Source organism: Brachycentrus maculatus, unplaced genomic scaffold, assembly GCF_059751285.1.
Source record: "Brachycentrus maculatus isolate JH-2025_06_01 unplaced genomic scaffold, ASM5975128v1 h1tg000388l, whole genome shotgun sequence".
NCBI lineage: Eukaryota > Metazoa > Arthropoda > Insecta > Trichoptera > Brachycentridae > Brachycentrus > Brachycentrus maculatus.
The window spans coordinates 591,621-615,397 of NW_028281137.1; the positions used below are offsets into that span (position 1 = coordinate 591,621).

The 23,777-nt window shown below is 32.3% G+C and overlaps 1 protein-coding gene across 10 annotated transcripts in view; it reads left to right on the forward strand.

Annotated features, from left to right (window-relative positions):
- The window catches only part of LOC148303037 (uncharacterized), a 343,245-nt gene that overhangs the window by 284,949 nt on the left and 34,519 nt on the right, over positions 1-23,777 (forward strand). For all 10 annotated transcript variants that reach the window (XR_015838539.1, XR_015838540.1, XR_015838541.1 and 7 more), the window contains exon 2: positions 20,607-20,681. Coding sequence is in view for 7 of the 10 variants with exons in the window: in XM_088270661.1 (XP_088126787.1) it covers positions 20,607-20,681 (75 nt within the window). In the remaining 3 variants the exon portion in view is untranslated. The remainder of the gene's footprint in view (positions 1-20,606; positions 20,682-23,777) is intronic.

Sequence of the window (23,777 nt, forward strand, 5' to 3'; positions counted from 1 at the left end):
AAGGTATAAACTTTGAACAACATTACTGGTGTGTTTTTAGTTGGATGTAGGATATTGCTTTACAGCAATTAGCCCGCCAATGAATTACGTATTCTGTGCAAAAAAAATTAATGAATAAACCAAATAAATGTTATCAAAACTCCGTTTAAAATATAATGAAGAGTCATGTATTAAAAAACATATAAGTACACAAGCCGATCCTTCTTTGTATCCTACAGTAAAATCAAGTTCTTCTCTAGCAAAATAGCAAGATTCCTTCAAAGTAAAATAAAACGGATTCAAACATAATAAGAGTAGAATAAGGGGTGAGTAGGATAGGTTAATAATCTTTTTTTGTACGGACTTTTTGTTACAATGTCAAATTTAAAAGGCAGTTGTAAATATGCGCGTAAATATGTCTGGTATATATAAATCCAACATATTTTATATAAGTTCTTTATGAGGATTGGAAATATAATTTTATATTCGGCCAAATAGTAATTCGAATAGCCTCATGGAATGAATTCTATACGAATATCGAGGTTCAACCGTACACATTCGTTTTTCCTCCTCTCTAACCCCAAAAACTCTATACTCTACACTTATTTGCTGCAAGTCACGCTGTTAATCATATTAAGTGGCCGAGTCATTGTGCTAAGACAGCTTTAATAGACATTCATAAAATAAATTCTATTCAAACAGTTATTTGATTTTTACCTCAAAGATTTCAATCTACGCTCTGAGATTTCTCCGAGTAACCTTGGCAATGAGAATTTAATTCCCTCCGATTTAAGAAGAAAAGTTTATTCGAGTAGTACGCTAGCTGATACCTGAATCCAAATTATTTTATGACTTACCAAGTATCGATTACTAAATATTTCAAATTGCCTATTTGGAATTTCCACGCTGAATGTAAACTCGGTCGGTGTAAAATCGGTGTATTTTACCGATTTTATTAAGTGAAATTCCGCCTTCAATATTTTGAGATCAATATCCTTAAACCACAAATGGCAAAAGGATGAAGAGTTTAAGTGTTTTCATTCCCTCTGTATTGCGCGCCTTTAATCCCGCTATCTTTTTATTAATTATAAACTCAAATTGTAGTGCGAGTAGAAAAGGATAGACGATTTAATGATATTTTTTTACATATTTCAATATTTTATCATATCATTCGGTCGCGGATTTTGGTTCGCGTATTTTGAATACAAAATTTAAAACACTATGATATCCATTATTTTTTATTTAGTATCAGATCTTTTATCATTATTTAGAAAAATAACTGCTTATATTTTTAACAAATCAGTCCTTTTGTTTGTTTTAAAACAATGTTTTTGTTCTATTTTACATGTCATAACACGTTTAAAACACATAACAAACAATTTTTTATTCCATAAAAAAACTAACGGAAAAAATATAGGATAGAAATTCACAAAAAACTGCAGAAACTGTACCTTAGTCACTTTATATTACCGGTTTTAAAAATAAAAATTAAAGTAGAATTGGGACACAGAGAAATCGTTGTACTTTCGTCTAGAGCGAATTGCGCTTAAACTTTATAGTCCCACAATAGAATTTTCCTTTGAACAAATTTTTCTACAACTTTATTTAGTCTCTAATAGAATTTCCGAGCAATTTTATCCGTTATATTTCGGATATCAAGAAGAAAACATCTTAAATGGTATGGTTATTTTCCAATTTTAGTAAAGATGCCGGCATCATTGCCGTGAACGCATTCGTAGGGGGTGCAGTTAGCTATTGGAATCGTGTGCAGTTTTCCAATATATATATTATTACCCAAACAGACCGAGTCACTCGAGACTTGGAGATTCCCAAGTAGCTCGCGCGCAGGAACAGCGAGTCTACCGACCCCCTCGGGCGGGAGAGGGCCGGGGCATGATTCTAGTTTACTTTCCACACAATAACCATTTATTCAGATTAGATAACGTCTCCCCTCCCCCTCCCCCTCCCCGCCTGCTCACCCGGCCTCACCCCGTGCCAAGCACCAGCGTATCCCCTGTTTACACTGTAAATCTAGATTACGACTCTATCTGTAAATTCTGTGGATTAGAACTAATTCCAGTATTTTGTCACTTAATAGACTAACGTATATTTTCGTATTTTTAGTTTCCTTAATTGCATTATTAACACTTCAATCGTTATTTATTTTTGACTAAACTGATTATTGTCTTGTTCTTTTCAACCCTATTATATATAATCGATTGAAATCGTTATAAACGCAAAACTGATGTTAAACGAAATTTTAGATCGACAACAGATAGAAATTTGGAAAAAACTGTATAATTTCTGCATTTTTTCTTTTCTTTACTTTATTTTGAAACGTCATATTGACAGTCTTTTAATGAAATTATTTGCTTTATATTTTCAATGACATTCAGAAGTTACTTGATATGAAGGGATACGTTTTTCGTTACATAAAAATGAATCGTTGATTACTTAGAAAAAGGCAGTAAAATTGTCTTATGGGCTAATGCTAAAATATGCAAATTCTGCTGAAGGCCCTGTAAATATCCAGGTTTTCTATTCTCATCTAAATAAACTACTTCATTTATGCTGAGATATCAATAAAAAAATATATTTAAATATTTTCTAAGCGGAACAAATTGACATTTGTGAACAAACATTAGACGCGCTCGGCATACTGTGTTGAATTTTATTTTCTCTCAATTATAAGATAGATTTACTTATTTTAAGATTTATCTCGATAAATTGTTTGTTTACATATTAAATATTTAAAAGACTGATTTTTAGAGTCTACTTAAAAATGTTTTTTTTTTCTAAAACACGTAAAAAAATTCTGAAAATTGCTGAAAATGACATAACAAGACAATTGCAAACAATTGTAACAAATTTTATTTGTTCATGTGTTTTTAATTATAAAGTATAATTTCGTAAACTCTAACAATTATTGTTGGATTTTAATGTTTAATATATAAATTAAAACGGAGTTCCACAAAAAAACCGCCAAATCTAAATAAAATGTTTCTTGGCGTAACGCGACCCGAAAAAGGAATAAAAGTGAATAAAATGTATTCTCTCCTTTTAAAGAGTTACATAATAACCCGATAACGCAAATCTCCGCCTGGGGTCTGGTTAGCGCGGGCCGGGCCTCGTCTAACCGGGTCTAGGCTGAGCGGGGACCGGAGAATAGAAGATGCAGGACTGGAGATGTGGGAGGGGTCCCCTCGACCCCCCCTCCCCCCACCCCCCCCCCTACCCGCCCGCACCGGCCCGCGAGGGCTGCCACCTGTTACAGCGCCCGACCCGGGGTCATCTCCAGGGTGACCGTGCGGAAGCTGCGATCGGAAAACTGGAACTCGTTTTTAATCAGATCACGCATCATGTTTTTTTGTCAGTCTTTAAAACCAAAATAAAGATTATGGCTTACCAATGTTTCTTTCTGAGAAACATTGGTGCTAAATAATCGGCGGGTATGTATGAGAAGTTGCATGAATGTAGAAGAGGCGAAGAAAGTTTGCAAAGACAGAGTGGTGTGGCGTTCTTTTCTCTCTGCCTACCTCTACGGTGAAGTGGCGTGATGGTTAGTTATTTAGTTTAATTACCAATGTTTCTTAGACGCAAATTTATTACGTGTCTTTTTTTATATTCTATAAAATATTCGTATGTGTATCCCTCGGATATACTTAAGTACGTCTAATTGATAATTTAATGGAAAATTTAAATTCACATTACTTAAAAAATATATTTTATAATTATTTCCATTGCTAATTTTAATTTTGGTACCATTAAAGGAAATCCGTCGAGTGGTTTTTACTCTTGTCAATATTCGTTGTTTCGAATTCGATGTTAAACTTTCTTGTGCCCTTTGAATTTTCCGTATTATAGACGTGAAATGCGCTTTAAAATACGTGTTTTTTTTAAAATCATTTTCAAGTTTTTTTTTTATTAAAATAGATTGTTATAATAAAGAAAGAAGATAAATATTATAAATCAAATAAAATAATAAAACAAACTGAAATAAATGAAAGGTCTGCAAAACCTTACATTGGACAGATCAGTACAGGCAAGAGAATAACTCCTACATGAAATAAAAATAGTTTTTAATTTTACAAAAATATATTTCTTAAAAAAATGAGTTGATGGTCGCCCTAGTCCCATCTGAGCTGTGAAGGGAGCGACCCGCAAGCCGCAGTATACCTGGAGCGTCCCACCCCGCACTGGATCTCAAAATAGTTTCCATGATTTCATCCCAAAATTATGAAACATTCCGGTCGTTGACTCGGCCATTGTTCCGCTGTTCCGCCATCCTCCCGCCGATGGTAATAATTACCTTTTATTACTAATTACACTGCAAGCTCCGTTCGACACGGCGCGATGCCTCCCGATACTTGTATATCTGCCAACCATGCCTCTCCACTTGCCCTGACTCCTAATTAATTCACTAAATTATACGCTATTCACTTGATACCGTTCAATTAAATCTCAATCACTCGACCCTTTGCGGCACAGATTACTGTGAACTGTGATAAATAAATATTGTTTTTGATAATCGAGTCCAATGCAAAACTGCTGTGTGCCTTGGGGCTGTGTTAACGCTGATGCTCGACACACACGACGTTGTTTTACGCTATATGGGGGCAGCTGCTACAACAAAACCAGTGAGAGTAGATATTTTTAGCGAATTTATATGTGATTTGAAGAGAAATCTTTATTTAGTACAAAGGTAGTGGAAGATGATACGTTATAACTCGCTAACACTTTGACTTTGGGTTATTACAAATATGTACATATTACTAAATAGCTCTAATTGAGTGACTGGTCTCTAGGAGAGAAATCTAGAATGCGCTGCCAGACTTTGCTGGTTAGCCCTGGATTACGGCTATGTTGTTGTCACCAATATGTCACCAACATACCCACATTCCTTACACCTTCCATTTTCACAACGGCTAAAATAGTCCGAGCGACAAATATAGCACATTTTTTTCAACAACGTCAATGAGCTCAATTGATCTGGAGAAGCTTTTAATAAAAATAATATACATATCTCGTTTTTATAAACTATCTGCGTAAATGTTAAGTAACTTCTAACCATAATATGCACCCAATGGTGCGTAGGGCACTGTATCTTGGTCATTATTTACCTGAAGGCAGGATGGTCACACCTTCGCTTCAGATGCCACTCAGGGGTGATATTCAATACATGTTAGTGAAAATCACTTATGTTTATTTTGGCCTCCCTGGAAATCGAACCTGACTTGGGACTTCTAACGCGGTACCCAAACGCGCTAACCACTATATTACAGAGAAAGTAACTAAATTAAACATTATTGAAATAAAACCATCAATTTTCAATGAATTGATTAATATTTATATAAACATACTTACTTTCAGAATGATTCCAGTTGACTTATAACTTTTATAATGATTTAAGTTGACTTTGAAAAAATTGAACCGTTCTCTCTACTAACTCCATTTTATTCCTGTAAATAAAATCAAAATAAAACCCAATTTTATCACATTGTTACATCAATCTCCTCGCTTAATCAGATCGGGTTATAATATATAATATTGGGTCGTGCAACAAATTAATAACCTGATATTTGTTTCACGGTTAATCTAGAACTTTTAGCTGTAATTTGTGTGCATAAATTAATTTTCCGATTCAAAATCTGTTTCCGTAATCCGTATCCGGTATGATATCCGTTATACCGCTGTCTGATCCCATCTGTGCTCCCCAATTCTAACTATAGACACAACAGACCTGACTTAATTTTAAAATGTCCCTGCACTTAAAATAAAGGCTCTTGAAATAAATAATGTCTGTTTTATTACATTTATTTATGAGATCTTACATGCCGTATCAATATTTTTAGTAAATATGTATATTGCAATGTGAGAATAAGTAGAAATAACTGAAAAGTAATATGAACTTACTAACAAGCGCTTCCACGCAGGGGTAGGCAGAGAGAGTAGAACGCCACACCACCCTGTCCTGCATTCAGTCTACTTTCATCCTTTTCCCAACTGTGAGAATAATGATAATGTGGGAAATAGTAAAAATAACTGAAAAGTAATATGAACTAACTAACAAACGCTTCCACGCAGGGGTAGGCAGAGAGAGTAGAACGCCACACCACCCTGTCCTGCATTCAGTCTACTTTCATCCTTTTGCCAACTCCATGTCTCACTTCCATACATTATAGGCTCGGTACCAGGACTCCATTGCGTACTGCCAGTTTAGGTTTCGTTCTAGAGCTTTTATCTGCTATGATTTTTTGTTTGTTTATATCTTTATCAATCTTTCCATCACTTGAAAACATTCCTCTCAAATATGTATACGAAATCATCTACCTTTTCCAAAATTTGACCATTTAACATTATTTTACACCCAAATCTGCATTCATCCGTTTCAAAAACCTGGACTTTAAATTTTTCAACATTCATCATAAAAAAATAATATGGAATTATATAAAAAATAATAATAACTGCCCACTTTGGGACTCGAACCCGGAACGTTTAGCGATCCGAAGTAAGACTGATCCCAGTTAATAGATACATTTAAAATAATAATAAAATATATTATGGTTGCCATCTACATCACTAAATATGTGTTCATCTACATCACTGGTTTTTTGGCTTAGTTTATAAGGTCATATCCGATGATACATAACTAACATTTAAAAAGTCTGGAATGTCGGGTGTACTAAGCATCCGTACTAAGCGAGGTACACCTGTATTCCATTTTATCTGTTATTATTGTGGATTGTGGGGCAGTGGAATACCGCGCTGACCCGCACAGTCCGGACGCCAGTTCCCCGCGCTTGTGGATATGTTACGGTCCGCTCGAACAACCGGCACTAAAGATTAATGGTGTTTTAATGGCGGCGTTTAAGAGATGTTTCCGCCACTAAACTGGGAACATAATATTCCCACTGGCGGAGTTTGTTTACTACAGACGTACAGACCACGTGGTTGTGGCTCGCCACTTTTTATCCTCTGCACACATTTCACGCGAATTTTCCGACCAACAAAATATACTTACTATGTGTGCTCAAAATAATAATTTGCTTTATTCACCAATTATTTTACTGGTACTCAAAAGTTTTCCTGATTTTTTTAAATTAAAAGTGAATATTTTCTTTGCGTACTACCAACATGTTCAAATTATTGTGTTATTTTCCAGGGATATATTGATGGCAAGACCTTTTTGAAATTGGTTTTTTCGTTCTAGAATAGTAAATATTTTAGAAAAATAAGTGCGTATTAATAGATATCAATAAATCTAGTTTCTATTATTGTAATTGACACAATACATTTGTGTGTAAATAATGCTGGTTTAAAAAGTTTTCAACTTGCTAGTATTAAACAGTTTAAAAGCTCTTTTGGTGGTTTAAAACGGTTGAACACAACATATGCGAAGTCAAAAATTTTGTCCCGAAGATCCGACCAAGATCGTTCTGAAGGGTAAACCTAGCATATATCAGTCGGGAATAACCAACCGTTATCTGCTAGTAATCATTGTGTTGCATCTTGGGCTGGCAACTGAAACGCAGGATATATTACCATGCTTCCATATAAATACTTTTAATCTTTACATAAGAATTTAGTTAAGAGCTGTATATGCAATTCACTATTTGGTGCAAAAAGTCGGGAGAAGAAATAAACTCCAATCACATTATCATATTTTGGTTGGGTAGTGGACGTTATTTAGTTTTAATGATTTTAAAAAATTACAATTATATAATGTAAGTAACAAATTTGAAAAAACAACAGTATGAATAAGAACACGTATATCATAACTTGTTGTAACATAGATATAATCATAGTTTTTTTTTTTATTATGTATAACAGTTTTAACGTCCCCGTCTTTTTTATTGTTTCCGTAGTAATTAAAATGTACGAACATTGTGCAGGATAATCAGTAAAAATGCATATTTTACGATTGTCAGTCAAGTTGTGACTTTCTATACAGAACCGAGCAGAAAGTGCAACGCGTTTAGCTTTTTTATCTTCCTTTTTGCTAAATAAAGCATCGAAACAATGGCGCGGCTGAAGGTCTGAATATATGCGATAGCCATCTATTCCCGAGGGAAGGAAAAATCCGGCCAAATAATTCGTAAAAATCCCGAATAAATCCCGGTGTTTGGTAACAAAATGTTACACGTGATTCGGAACGCCAGGCTAAAATAGCCCTTATACTCTCCTCTCGCGGTGCTTGTTATTGTCGATCATGTATGTTGGACAAATTTATTCGATTCACGTTCGACATATTCATTAATTCCTATTCGTATCCAATCCAATTTTATTTCGGAATCTGTTTTATTTTTATTTCTTTTTTGTCGGATGCACATTTCTTATTTCTTTTTTATATATTTCATGCTGGTTTATAACGTATCGCTATGTACCTATTCTGTATTTTTATTTTTAAAAGCAGATGGGAACATATTCCTTTCTATTTTTAAGTCAACAGGCTGGTACATGAAAAAAAAAAAAAACTTGTCAGTGCCTATGCATTCTGTTAACTAGAGTAACATTTTTACTGTGCATCAACCTTCCCATTTTATTTATTGTATTTTCTCATTACTCTATTCAAAATATTTCTTTATATTGATTTTACAGAAAACGCAATAATTCGTAAATAATCGTCGGATTTTTTTGTCGCCGTTCGCCGCATCGAGGTCATTGCATCTTTCACTATATCTTTATTTACATTTTAATTAACCGTGATGTAATACGTTTTGCTATTTCCGGGCTGTTCGTCATCAATGCTCGTAGCAAAATGGCTTATTGTTTCGTTGAAATATTTTCTTTATTGTGCAATGTTAATGCATCGCCATTTATTTAAATGATTTATACAAACTGCAAACGGATATAATGTTTAATAAATATTACTTAAATCTCGACGAATAATAAGATATGAAAGTTATTAAATGTTTCGGTAATGCGTTTAGTGCCTGTGTCCGTTTGCCAGCACTACAAACAAAACAAATTACCAAATTCAATTTAGATTTAATCAAATCGGCTTTGGGAAAAGTGCACCGTGAAAGCTTTGAAAAAAGCTCCGGCTCCGTCACACTAGGCTGCGCACTAATTCTTAATAAAATCACCGTAACGAATATTCGGCCTCCGCCCTCGCTCCACCCCTGACCGCCCTCTGAACATTTCAGATTTTATTTCCCCAAATTAGATTATTTTTTGTTTATGTTTTCTAGCGTGCCGAGTGCAGCCTGGACTAAAATATTAAATACTCAAAAGAACACAAAAATGTATTACACATTGATTCACGGTATATTCATATTACATTGAAACACAGTACATTCACCTTTCCTTCATGTGTTAACGATCAACATAATACTGCGTTTATATGATGCAGTGCCCTATGCACCATAGGGTGCGGATAAGGGTTTCAGGAAGAAGTAGAAGATTCATACACTATATTAAAATGTTACTTATTATTTAACATATCGTAGTTTAAGATCGAACCTTGATTTCTTGTACCTAAACCCACGTCCTGACATATTATTTTTTGATATCTCATCAAAGATGAAGAAGAATATGGAAGTCTGGGCATTTACGGGGCTTACGACCGTCATAGGCTGGTTTAAGTGATCACTTTACACACGTGTAACATTCACCAATTCTACCCATTATTGACAACCACACTACTCAAATTCTTGGAAGTTCTATATACAGTATCTACTCAATGAATTAGGGCCACGCAGAATTTCACGCAATTTCTCAATTCAAACAGGAATAACTCAGAGAAAACCTTGAATAAAACAACATTGAATTTTATTTACACATGAACACTTTATTACGCTTAAATTATGCATATATTTTCATATCAATATAGTTAGTATTTAGTATTTCCACCTTTGGCAGAAATTACTGCCTCAATTCTTTTTGGCATACTGAAAATGCACTATTTTATCATGTTTTTTATTTCTTCGTCTTCTGACCAAATTTTTTGAATTTTTTTTTTAGACAGTCTACTGTCGGATTTAGAAATGAGTATACCTTATTTTTTAACATGCTCCATACGTTTTCTATAGGATTAAGGTCCGGAGAATTTCCAGGCCAGGGGAGCAAAGGCAGATTTTTGTTAGACAAAAATTTTATTATTGATTTAGCCCGGTGGCAAGGTGCCCCATCCTGCATGAAGGTGTATGGACCTTCTGTTGGGTCGAGTGTATGGTAGAAGGGCAATAAAATTCGTTCGAGGACCTGCTTATAGGAATTTTGGTTCATTGTTCCTTCCACGAAAAACAACGGCCCAGGTAAATTGTTAATAATACATGACCATATCATTGTTGCAGGGGGGTGTTTGATAACTTTTACCACACAGGCCTCATTGTAACGTTCCATTGGTGTTCTCCTGACTAATCGACGGCTCTCTGTCACGGCTTCTAACCGGCACTCATCACTAAAGATGACCTGAAAAATAATGAAAATTTAAGTTTAATTCAAATATATAAGTTTATTTACTAAAATGATATGTTGAAAATTCAATTTAAATAAATACCTTTTTCCAATCATCTACCGAGTAATTTCGATGTAGCCTGGCCCATTTTAATCGATCCGCTTTCATTCGTGGTGTCAATTTTGGTACTTTTACAGGGCGCCTGCATTTCAGATTTACTTCGTAAAGACGTCGCCTCAGTGTTGATACCGATATATTTATACCCTCTTCTTCCAATTTTATTTTTAATGTTTTTGCTGATGCACTACGGTTTTCTAAGGCACTTTGAACGATTTTTCGATCAGTCCTCGGTGTTGTTTTTCTAATCCTACGACAGTTCTTTCGCCGATTGCTGGTGGCGGGTGACTGATTTTTTATTGATTTTGAAATTCTGTCCACTGTTTGACGAAAAACGTTTTCTTTTTTTGAAATTTCTCTATTAGATAGTATTCCTAATTTCAGTACCACTATAACACAAGACTTTTTTTCCTCAGAAATGTCTTTACTTTTTCCCATTTTGTCCTTTTCAAAAAAAACACTTGTGTTTACAAAAAAAAATTATACTTTATAAACTAAAATTAAAAATTAAGTTTTTTTCACAAGACACGATAACTATATAACCTCTCTGAACAAAACAACAACCAGAACTCAAGAAACGTCACTAATAAATGAGATAGGACTATTTTTTGAACTTTCAACTATCTGTCTACCTGTGCTAATTAGGGACCTTTCTCAGAAAAAGGGTTTGAAATTTCGTAAAGGCTTAAATAATCCAGGTGTATTTTACATATTATTGAAGGTAATATACATGATATTAGATGTCAATAGAAAACTTAAAGTATTTATGTAAAATAAATATAATAATCCAAAAGATTTCAGAGTATTCAAAAAAATAATGGGTGGCCCTAATTCATTGAGTAGATACTGTATATGAACCAATTTAGAAACCTTGTTCATGAATCACTAAAACTTTTCACTAGTTCCTTCCACGTCCTGACCTTTTTAAAACTGAGAATTTATAATAAGAATCAATATATAAGTTTTTAATTTTTCTCGTTAGTACAAATTATAAGAGTAGGTAATCGGTTTTGACGAAAATAAATGGTTAAGATTTATCAACTTGGAATTAGAAGGAGATACGTTATAACCTAATTGCGATGCACGTTTTTTAATAGAAAAATATGCTTAAATTATTGAAATAGATATATTTTTTCTTTAAGTTTTACTTGTTAATAGTGGTATTAACCAAGTCATACTTAAATTAGAAATGGATAGAGTTTACCACAAAGTGACTGCCAAATCAATTAGTGAAATAGATATACTTTGAAAATACAAATGTAATATTGTATAAGTCATCATCAAAAAAACTGTAAGATTGAGATTCTTAGTTTCCGGAAAGATGTGACATTTTTTTTAAATAAGGAAAATATCTGAATTTAGAGCTTAATATTATTTAAATAGAATTTGTTTAATGTTTCCAGTGTGTGGTTCTGTTGTCAGCGGAATTCGATTTAATGTTCAATTATTATCAATTTAGCCTTGTAAAATAAATTACTCCAATTGTTGTAACCATAAACAGCAATTTGTATTCATGAATATTAGTGTATGATATTCTCTTATAACTTATACATAGGTATTCAACTATACGGGCTATATTGTACATACTTTATGATCCTTTATTGCTCATAATGTACCAAATTCATAAAAATATCTGTTCATAAACCACCGCAAGTACGTGGTTTTTAACGTTAATTCGGAAATATTTATACCTATATAAAAGGTCTTTCTTAAATCATTTTCAGTATTTACAAAAATTTAAAATACCCACAAAAACGGTACCGCGTTGTCGTGTTTCAATTTTTTTTAATCATTTGTTAAAAATATATTTACATCTTTCATTTCAATATATAAATACTGCGAAGATGAATGTGCATGCAAATGTTAAAACTGATTAATGTATTGAAAAGATTATGTTTTTACCTTGCCATGTCTTACGAATCTACGTCGAAAGTATTATTTTGGTATAACAGAGACATCTAGCGCCCCAACTCTGAAGCTTGTACGATGTATTTTTCAAGAAAATTATAATGTAGTGGTTATTTTCCTTAGTTTGTTGATAGGACCTCTAAATTTAGGGTTATTTTTAGTGATTTTTTTAAATGCATGTATAAATATTTTTTTTATTAAACAGCAATATATAAATTCATATACTTACAAATATGTATTATTATTTAAACTAAAAATTACCAACTTTTTTATTTAATTTGTCATATATTCAATGTTTTACTATTTTTTTGTTGTTGTTGTTATTATTACCCTATCTGAAAATATCATGTTGATGTAATTTTATTTTTTCATAAACTAGAAATCAATTTCCTAATATTTATCAAGTTTTTTTTAAAATAGAATAGCATTATCATTTGAAGACATAATTTTTAGCACATGTATCCAAATTATCCAAAAATTTATCCACATTCATTTTTACTGTGACTGCATACTTTATTTTACCTTTTCGCATTATTTTCTTAACAATCTTATCAATGAAATAAAAATTAAATTCTCTCTTAAAAATTCAAGTACATAATATTTCTATCAATTTGTTTATATTTATGTTTTTTATTTAAGTTTTATAATATCTTTAATTTAAGAAATACCTTATGACTACACAAAACCAGCATAGTCAAAATTCAACGAACTTAATACTTATGTATGAAAGAAACACTATTTTAAGTTTTGTACTCAGATCGTACCTATATTCGTGATTTTTTTCTGTTTGAAAGAATGCAGTAGGTACTTTTTGTTCGAGTATTACATAAATACTATAATAATATAAATGTGTACATACATGATCATACGTCTGCAAATAGCATCTTCTTAAAGCGTTAAATCATCACTGTTCGACTGTCTGAATTCTTTTGTGGGGACTTTTCTTCATCATACAAAGATGAAAGACGCAGCAAACGTTGACCTCCGAAACCAACAAAAGGTTGCATACTCTCCCATGTTCTGTGGTGTCATCTTATTTGAATACAAAATACGACTTACTACCGTATCGTGTTGAATGAGATTTTGGTATGCCAACAATCCGAATCCCCCACATAATTGTGCTATATCGCTTTTAAATCATTTATTTATTGAATTGGTTTTTTCTATGCACAATTCCGTCTCTATCATTATTACTACACTTACATCAAAACAGTATTTATGATTCTACCGAATTTATTTTTTCGCCTCGCAAAGGCATTGTCAAAAAAGCACACATTTATTGGGTATTTACTGGACTGTTATTTACCTGTCATTGGCTGGTTAACGTGCAACACTCACTATTCTACCCACGATTGATACTCAAATTTTTGGAACTCCTACATATATCATTAATCTCATGACGTTTTACGTGTGAGTTCACCAGAGACATATATGATTGGATTGACAAATCTTTTGTTTAGCATAGACCCTTTTATTTAGTGAAGAAACCCAATTTCGTATTTGGATACACTCAAAAATGTTGTATGTAATATACTTATATGTATATTAATGTTTTTAGGCGAATTCTGCTAAAAGCCGTGTAAATATCTAGATTCTCATATTAACACTAGTGAAGACGCAGTAAATTATGTTAATAACAGTTATTGTTATATTTAATCAACGAACCTGTTTAATTCTCAACGAATTCGCGATACACATTTACCATATCTGCCGAACATGGTTTCTAATTTGCTCCCAAACGAGTACGTGCTCGCGTTAATTGTTAATTATTTTTTCACGATTCGTTTGCGTCACTAAATTTTAATACGATCTTATTTACTCCGTTTATGCATTATAATATTTTATTAAACTGTTGTGTTTATAGTTATTAAGTTTGTCATGCACCATAAACAAATAACGGGCTGTTTTGCTCTGGATGGCGGCTTTTTAGATCAAGAGTCGATAAATTAAACTAGACTGTCTTATTAGCGATATTTATTACAAATATATTTAAATTTAACCCTAGATTACGGGGCATTCGTAAAATTTACGACGGACATCCATTTGCATCCAAATGTAGTGACAACTAGCACGTATCATAATTTTTACCGATATTTTATGTTCGTATTTTACGCAAATTTCTCCAAAAAAACAAATTTTCACTTGTTTTTTTTGTAAAGTGTGAGCTTTTTTTAAGGTACATTGCGTCAAATCCCGTGGTCTCTAGGGTTCAAGAATATACTCAAGTGTAAGAATATATATATATATATATATATATATATATATATATATATATATATATATATATATATATATATATATATATATATATATATATATATATATATATATATATATATATATATATATATATATATATATATATATATATATATATATATATATATATATATATATGTATATATATATATATGTATATATTATTTTAATGTTACTAAATAAGTACCCTATTAAATATGTGCATTTACAGCATTGTTTATCATCCTGGCAATGTTGTCCTCCTACTTTAACATGCCGTCTGTAACAATGCTGTTTCTAGCGAATCTTGTGGAGAAAGTCTACTTTCTTTATTATTTATTGATTTGACATTAACTTTGTGGAATAATACGGCGAAATTAAATATAAAAATATAACATTTATGTAAGACCACTTTATGAGTTCATTAATGTAAACACGGCTAGTTTTTATAGCTCTGTAATTCACGAAACTAGCCGTGTTTACATTAATTAAATCAAATAGTGGTGTCAGATAAGTGTTTTATTTTTATATTCAAAATATTCAATATTAACTAAATGTCCACACTGGTGTATTTTACAAAACTGAATAAACGATTAATTTTTAACATAGCCTTTTTATTAATAAAACGGTTGAAAATTCTATCCTACTTTTTTTGATCAGCAATAATTGGATCAGAAAAAAATCACGATAAAGTTACATTCGTAAATTTAAATTGTCCAACGAAATCAATTATGAATTTTCGATAAATATTTAATGATTCGATTACAATTTTCAAAACAATTAATTTTATATGAACTAAATACGTTAGTATCGAATTTTCTGCGCAGTTAAAATTCTGTTTTTTTTTATTTAAAATGATACTAAAAAAGTATGTTGTATTAAAATAATAGTATGTATTTCAGCCCCTCATACAACTATAGGAAACATTAAATTCGCATACGGAGAGAAGAAATGAAAATGGTTTTTTTGTGTCCAAATATATTTGTGTACAAAGAACCTTAAATCCAGCTTTCTTAATACACATTATTAATATATTTCTCTATTCTCGTCGAGTCCCCTTGCTTATTCATACACCAAAACCCAGGGGCGTGCACAAAGTTTGAAATGGGGGTAGGCACTTGAATACAACCTACCAATTGATAAAAATCAAATCAAATTATTTCAGTAAATCAAAAGTGCTGCAATTCGTTGTATAATAGCTTGAGCATATTTTACCTCAAGAGACTCGTCCCAATTAGTTATGTACAACTTAGATAAGCTAGTTAGAATATGGGTATGCAACCCCGAGTATCTTAGCCATCACTGCTTTTCTCCTTTTCCTGTCTACTGTTCCTTCTTGATTTCCTTATCCATAAAGCAGTGTCTTTGATCCTAAACTCCTTCACTTTCGTCATTTGTATTCCATATTCCTCTCCTACATCCTAAAAACGTGAGGCGCATTCGTGATCTCATTGCCTTTGTACAATGAATTAACATCATATTGATAAGATACCGTGCCCTATGCTCCGCTCCATATGAATGGAGATAGTGGTCAAAGAAGAAGAAAAAATATCACAATTGTTAAGTCAACTTTATTCGATTGTTTGTTATATGTAAGTAAGGTAGGGTAGGCACTGCTTTCATGCCTATATGGAATGTACGCCCCTGACTGCATCTTAGCCAAGTTCATGTTATTCCTCTCGCTCGCTCCCGTAAGCCCCCGCGAGTGCAAGCAGTATGGAAATACAACACAAATCCTCCTGTCACTCGTGAAATATAAATTTCCAGAGGAGTCTGCTTTTTACGTTTTGTTTTTTCTCCCTCTTATTCATTTCAGTTTTCGGCATATTTTTATACTGTCATTTTCCTTTCATACTCACTATTCAGGCGAACTAAACAACAAGCGTCCTTCGTCATTTTTATTTTCAACGTTTTTGTCGTTCCTTTTAACCTATTATCCATTCATACTAGGACGTCGTCATTCACTGTTTTTTTTAATCCACTTTACCGAAAGTAGTCATCAAAACCCCTTTTACATCCCTAGTTTTAGTGCTTATCTATAAAATAAATAATATTATTCATACTTATTGAAATTGCCAATTTTTAATCCAAACGTAAATCTATTAATCAAACTCGTTATTATTATTAATCATTATTAAAGAGTTATCAAAAGCTTATTTATTTTTAATAGCATTTTGTTCATGATAAATGAATATCTCTTAAGTTACCGTAGAACGGGGCTACTTTGATGTGTTACTTCAGCCCAGTACAAAAAAATATTTAGATCTGTATTTGGTCTACAATAATGAACGTATCGACATGATTCGTTGTTTCCCTGACAGGTGACACTTATTGTCACGATACGTTCATTATTGTAGACCAAATACATATTTAAATCTCTTTTTTGTACTGGGCTCAAGTAACACATCAAAGTTCAAGTAGCCCCGTTCTAAGGTACTTAATGTCATCTATGGTTGAAATTAATAGTTGAAAGTTATCACTCAAACCAGCCAATGCCAACATGTTAGCCCCCCCGAATTCCCAAACTAACATATTCCTATTTTAATAGACTTTATGTTCAAATATCAACCAAATATCAAAAAATCCAAATCAAAATATCAATAATAGAATTGTTATTTTTTTCTTAAAACACTTTTTTTCTATTGAAAGAATAAATTTTTCTTCGAAATAAATAATTGGTTTTGAATAGAAAGGTGTTGTTGAAAGGTAAGGAGTTAAAAAATGTATAAAAATGTTTTTTCAATATATATTGTAAAAAATCTAATTAAAATATATTTTCTTTTTAAAAAAATGTGCGTGGAGACACGTCTGGCCTCTCGCGCTGCCGGTCGCGTTCTGAATTTTAACGTTTGAGATCTCAGCCTTAACAGCAGTTACGGACAAGAGCAAATGGCTCATGATAGAATAATATCTTGTTAGTAAAAATATATCACAGGGAGGCAAAAAACTTCGAAATATTATATCTAAATTTTGATTTTCAAAAATATATCACATTACTACTCGTAATTCAAATGTAACCTGGCATTTTAAACGTGCATTATTTTTAATATCACGCTTTTTGTAATATCCCCCTCATTGTGAAGATGTAACGGATATTATAGTCAAGTTTACCCTCCGTCGCGTCGCATTACAAAATGGCCGCCATCCACCGACATAATCTTCTATAATGTCTCATCACGAGACATGTAAATAAAGCTCCGCGACACATAAATATTTAGATATATCGCCCATCTGTATAATGTTATAGTTTTTCCTAAGCAAGGATGTATACGGTGCAGAGTTCATGCCATAATTTATTTTTATGCTTCTTCTCGACAGTCCCCTTGTTTTCTTTGCATAATGCATACTTAGCAAATTAAATATGTATTACAGTTCTTAATACTTATATATCTTGCCCTTCATAGTAATTACATTAGTTCCTACTCGTAGAGGATACATTTAACGTTATTAGAAAAATATTTTGTGTTAATCCCCCCTATTAACAGTATTTCTCCATTAAATCTGTTCCCATTTTATTTACTTGTTTTCGTGATTAGTCACTTGTTTCGTCGTCCGTTTCTATAAAAATAAATACTGCGGAAACTCTTTTTGATTGCATTTAATTACTTACCCACATGTTTACAATTATGTAAGATCCGGTAATTCGAACATCCGCATCGGTGGATCCGAATCACTCGAGTGGTCCGTTCGCTAAGACCGGATCATTTTAACAATGGATCTTTCGTCAGAATCAATGATTCATGTATTTCGCCGATGAATTCTGGATGGAGCTGTACCTATTTTTCATTTTGGTTACTCTACAAACGTCGACTACCAAAATGCGACCGAGTGTTTGACTCGCTTCGGGTTATTTTTACTTCGTCCGAAAACAACAAAGAGCGGGATTAATTTATATTTCTCGTTTATTTATTTTTCCTCCCTTTTTCCGCGTCATCCCTTATTATTTACAGATGTTATTTGTTTGTCATGTTGCTGACTCCGCTCCCTGCCATTAACCCTTTATATACCGATGTCTCTGTGCCCACAAAACGTCATCATCATTTGATTAAGGCTTTATCCATCTCGTTCGGTCGGATACGTTTGCTTTTGCTTTTATCTCCGTACTATGAAGTAATAGAAATATAATTAGAATCCCAATCTCATATAAACCTCTTCTTCTTCTCTTTAGCTAGGACTGTGTCTTGTTGTTCCCGGAGTCTGCTCCTGGGAGATGGATGATCAGCTATTTTTCCATCGTTAGGGTGGTCTCCTGGGGGTCTGTTACCTCTTACGCATTCGTCACACGAACCTCACAAAAATAACTTATAGCTATTATTATTATCATTTCATTATTCGGTTTCATGCAGACTGTCCCTTCTTCAGTATTTTTTATTATATTTTTATGTTGAACCTTTTTGTAATATATAAACGACAATAACAGGCTCATTCGTTAGCCTAATTTTATTTACTTGACATATATCCATACATTACTCGGCATATTTATTTTTGTCAATTTAGTGACGCAATATCGCGTAATAAGTAACCTGTTCAGCCCGTGTTAATGCCCGGTAAACTCGAAATTAACTCAATCTGCACCGGAATCAGCACATGACTTTACTATATAAATTTAGATTTAAAATTACAATCGTTTAAAATTGTATCGTATTTTAGTAATATGTTTTCTGTTTTTAGTGGTCATGGAAGCGTTGAAAGGGTTTACTTTTCCCCGCCAATACATGTTTATCCCCTCGACTTTGCGCCTCTGCCTTCCAACCCCTAACAATAGATCGTGATATTTTCTGACAGTTTTCATTAATTTATAACCTCGTATAGTTTAGAACAACTTGAAAATAGCCAATTTCACTTCACTGTCTGATTAAAAATAATAATTCGTTTCGCGGACTAAATTCTCGGCAACATTTCTCTTTCGTTATTGTACAATCTTATAACATCAGTCACTCTGTTATCTGCTCCTGTCGCTGTTTAATTGTGACATTTATATATTCCGCTGTCTTATTTATTGCGATCATTATTTATTATTATCTTTTTCGTTCTTCGCCATTTTGTTTCGGCAATCGAAGAAAGAGACAACTTATTTAAAAATTTATCTCAAACCAGACTCGGGTCTTTACAATTATGTTGTGATTGATGTTGTTGTTATAATTTATATATATTTTAACACTATGTATAAATTTATTATTGAAAAAAGTAAAAGCTGCGTGCGTTAGTAATTAATATGCGCAGTTTAGTCCGGCGTAATTTTCAACGAGAAATTGATAGATATTACTATGTCACTATTCGATATCCCCCAATTCTCATTGAGTGAACGATTACCGGACAATAACCTGAGATCCAGCTGAAACCATATAGTGACCTGAAATTTGGCCGAAACCAAATAGTAAACGGAATTAATTATTTTAAAGTAACTAATAATACGTGAGTAAATATAATAATCAAATTCAAGAAATAATAGTACAAAATAAATACTAATTCAAGACTAGTGAATTTACAATACAAATAAAATAATGTTTTTTTTTTTATTATTTAGAATTTTGCATATAACTATTTGTACTTAGTCACATGGAATGAAAATCCGATTAATTTTTGAATGGTTGCTTTTATTTTAACGGTTATAAATGAATAGAAGGTATGAATCGAATCAATCTGTATTTTTTTAAATCAAGTCGTATTTTAAATACATACATAGATGTTATATAACACTTTAAAACAATAGTTAATGTATTTTAAATCACATTTTTTACCTGATCTTATTTCCGGGTAACCTTACGATCATTGCATTTGTAGTTTAATTTTCATTACAAAAAATATTTTCAATTCGCTCAAAACGAAGTTGTTTTTTTGTTCACCTATATGTTTTGTGGTATTAGCATTTGAAAATTCTATTCAGTTTATTTTTATAAAACTTATTGTTAAATTATTGTGAATTTATTTATTGTTAAATTAATTTTTTGTTTGTTTGTTTCAGCGATCAGAAAACCTGGATCTCTCACTGTCAGTACCCCCACACCACTACAACAACGGTTACATCATGAATGACCAGGTATTTATTTATAATCATATTAATTTTTACTTTGGCATTTTTTGTTATTTGCTGCATTTTATCATGTGGTGATGAAGCCCAACTATTTACCTTTCTATAAATAGTTGTCAGTTGAATGTCACATAAATCTTTTGTATCTGTCACGAGTAAGATAAATGTGGCACAAATTGGAAATACCTACGAGGATTTTTAAATTCGATTTCCTGTACTTTGCCCTTTTGGGTCTTAAATTAAGATTCTTTAGCTTCTTAAAAACTTTTTTTCGTTCAGTTATATCAGTTTTTAATTAGAGATTTTCAAAATTATCTTCACGTGAGATGAATAACTATGTCGGTTTCACCATCTGATTAACAAGAATTTAGCCTATGTAGCTTAAGAGTGTACTCTCAAATATACAGTTCAGTACGCGAACGGCAGCGCGCGAAGCCACACGCGTATTCCGCGCATATTTTTTTTTAGTATATATGTGTATTGGAATTTTATTTTTTTATTTTTATACAAAAGAAAATACGTGGTATTGAAAAAAAACATTTTTTGAACTACTTTCCTATCAATAACTCTTTTTTTTATTCAAAACCATGTATTTATTTCGAAGAAAAACTTATAATCGCAATACAATAATGGTGTTTTAAGCAAAAAATTCAATTGCTTTAAATGATACCCGGGTTAAAAGAAAATTATGTTGCGGGTAATCGATTATCCCACCTTAATGAAAGTGAAGTTAATAACATATTCCAGTATGTGTAATGGAGAGTAATATAATGTATTACATTGCAGCAAACAATGGACCATTCTTGTAGACTGAAGCGGTGAATCCATACAAGTCTAAAGCTCTATCGCGCATGAAGTTATTTAATATCTACTAATATTTAATCCCTTGTTACATTTTTTAAACCCTTAATAGCACTAGACAAAATTCCCATTTTTCCATACGTTCCCACTCATTACATTGTCAGTTGTTTACATTTAGACAGGCACATTTTTTCCATACTGTAAAAACTGATATTTTTATCTCTTTTTTCAATGAAATTTTTTTATTTGTTTATGCATTGATACACTGTGCTTCCTGAAAAGGGACTAATCTTTGTGCTCAGTAAGAGGCTTAACATTGGTGTAAATCAACATTTTAATGCATATTTTTATGAAATTGATATCTAATTTTACTTTAATGTGACATACACTGAGGTATATTTAAAGTTATGCCAAAGCAGTTTTACATGAGATTCATAAAGGACACAACTTTAGCTTCACATGCGGTGTTTGAAAATGATGCGGAATGCATCGAAACACGTGTCGCAATAGAAATTACCGGTACCACGTGAAATTTAAATAAAAAATTACATAAGTATATATAAATACACAAAATTTTATTTTAAGACTTAAATCCAATTTTTGAAACCACATTTCCAGCAATGTTTTGTTTTTTGTCATAAAATTTAAAAAATCCGTTTATTAGCAAGCAAATTCAATTATGTATTACAACAACGCATTTTTCAACTTGTAACAATGGGAAAATATTTAAACATTATTGTCTTAGTTGGAAGGTTGGAATATCAATAATTTCTATTCATTTTGAATTTCCTTATTGCTCAATTTAAAAAAAATCACACACGTAGATAATTCCGAACGGCTGATATAATATTATATTTTATGATCGTATTCGGAACAATCGCCTTAACGTAATAAATAACGCTTCCGGAATGTTGGCTGACGGAAAACGTCGCGCAAATTGTAACAGGAAGCCATTCATCATTGCACATGATAAAAAAATAAAATATAACTTTTTCCTCCCCCTTTCCTCCTCCTCTCCTCCCTTCACACTCCTTACTACCGTCGCCCCACGTCCACCAACCCGAGAAAATTCACTTGAATTTACTACATATTTATAGTAATTTAAAATTGACCAGATTTTTGTTTGCCACTGTTTTAAACTAGGAGTGCATCAAGGTTATCAACTTGATTTACGACGAACTTCCACATAAAAAAATCTGTACCGAAACGTAAATATATTTTTCTTATTTTTATTTTATATTCTCATGTTTGAACATCGTTATATAGGGTGCACAAGTGTTGAAATCTGTTCGGTCCAAATATTTGCTTATCTTATCTGACATTGTCGGAACACAGATTCCACGGTACACAGATTGTATCAACAGAGATTGCCTAGATAACTAAACTACACACGACGAGTACATTGTGTCGCAACCGAAGTGTTGTTAGTAAAAAAAATGTAAACGAAAGGAAAACCGAGATATTCTTTATATATTTTTTTTAAATATCGCAACACTAGTATGTGAATGCCCTAATAGTGAAAGAACAAATCAAGACATTATAATTATATATATTTTGTACTAAAAGCTTTATTAACTTTTTGGTATGGTAATACAACACTCTCCTTATCATTCATCTTTCACATTGTGTTTTAAAGTGGGCTTTACACAATGTGAGCGATGAATGACAAGGAGAGTGTTACATACGTATTAAACCACCTTCTCATTGGAATTTATATTTTTCCTAACAAAATGATAGGTATGTTACCGAAATTTAAGTCCATCGGTTTTCAAACGAACCTGTCTCTTCGTAAGGACAATCACTACACCTCATCCAGTTAAAATCTGCTTCCGCTATCGGTTTTTGGCAAATAAGTGATTTTAACTAAAGGAGGGAAAGACGCTGGGAGTCCAGACCGGCCTTATCTATTTTTAAAGACCTTTCGTTACAATTTTTTAAGTATGTAATTTGAATACACGCTTTAATTGCTTTGTTTGCTACATTCACGTCATCGCTGCCGGAAGCTCTGTACGACAATACCATTCAATGTTAATTCATTTAATGTTCTACATCCTCTATTGCTTAATACACACTTCACTTATTAACATTCTTTCATGCATTTTCCATCTCGATTTTTGTTTAATATTACATATACCGCGTACATGTGTATATTTATCTAGCTTTTCTCACAGACCCTACTTATCTAATGATATTAGAAAAGTTATTTAAGATTTAACCTTCTATTATTCCAACAAAACTAAGTAAAGGGAAGCCCCACCAATTGTTAATTAAAGAAAGGGGTAAGCCATCATGGTATTATCCAAA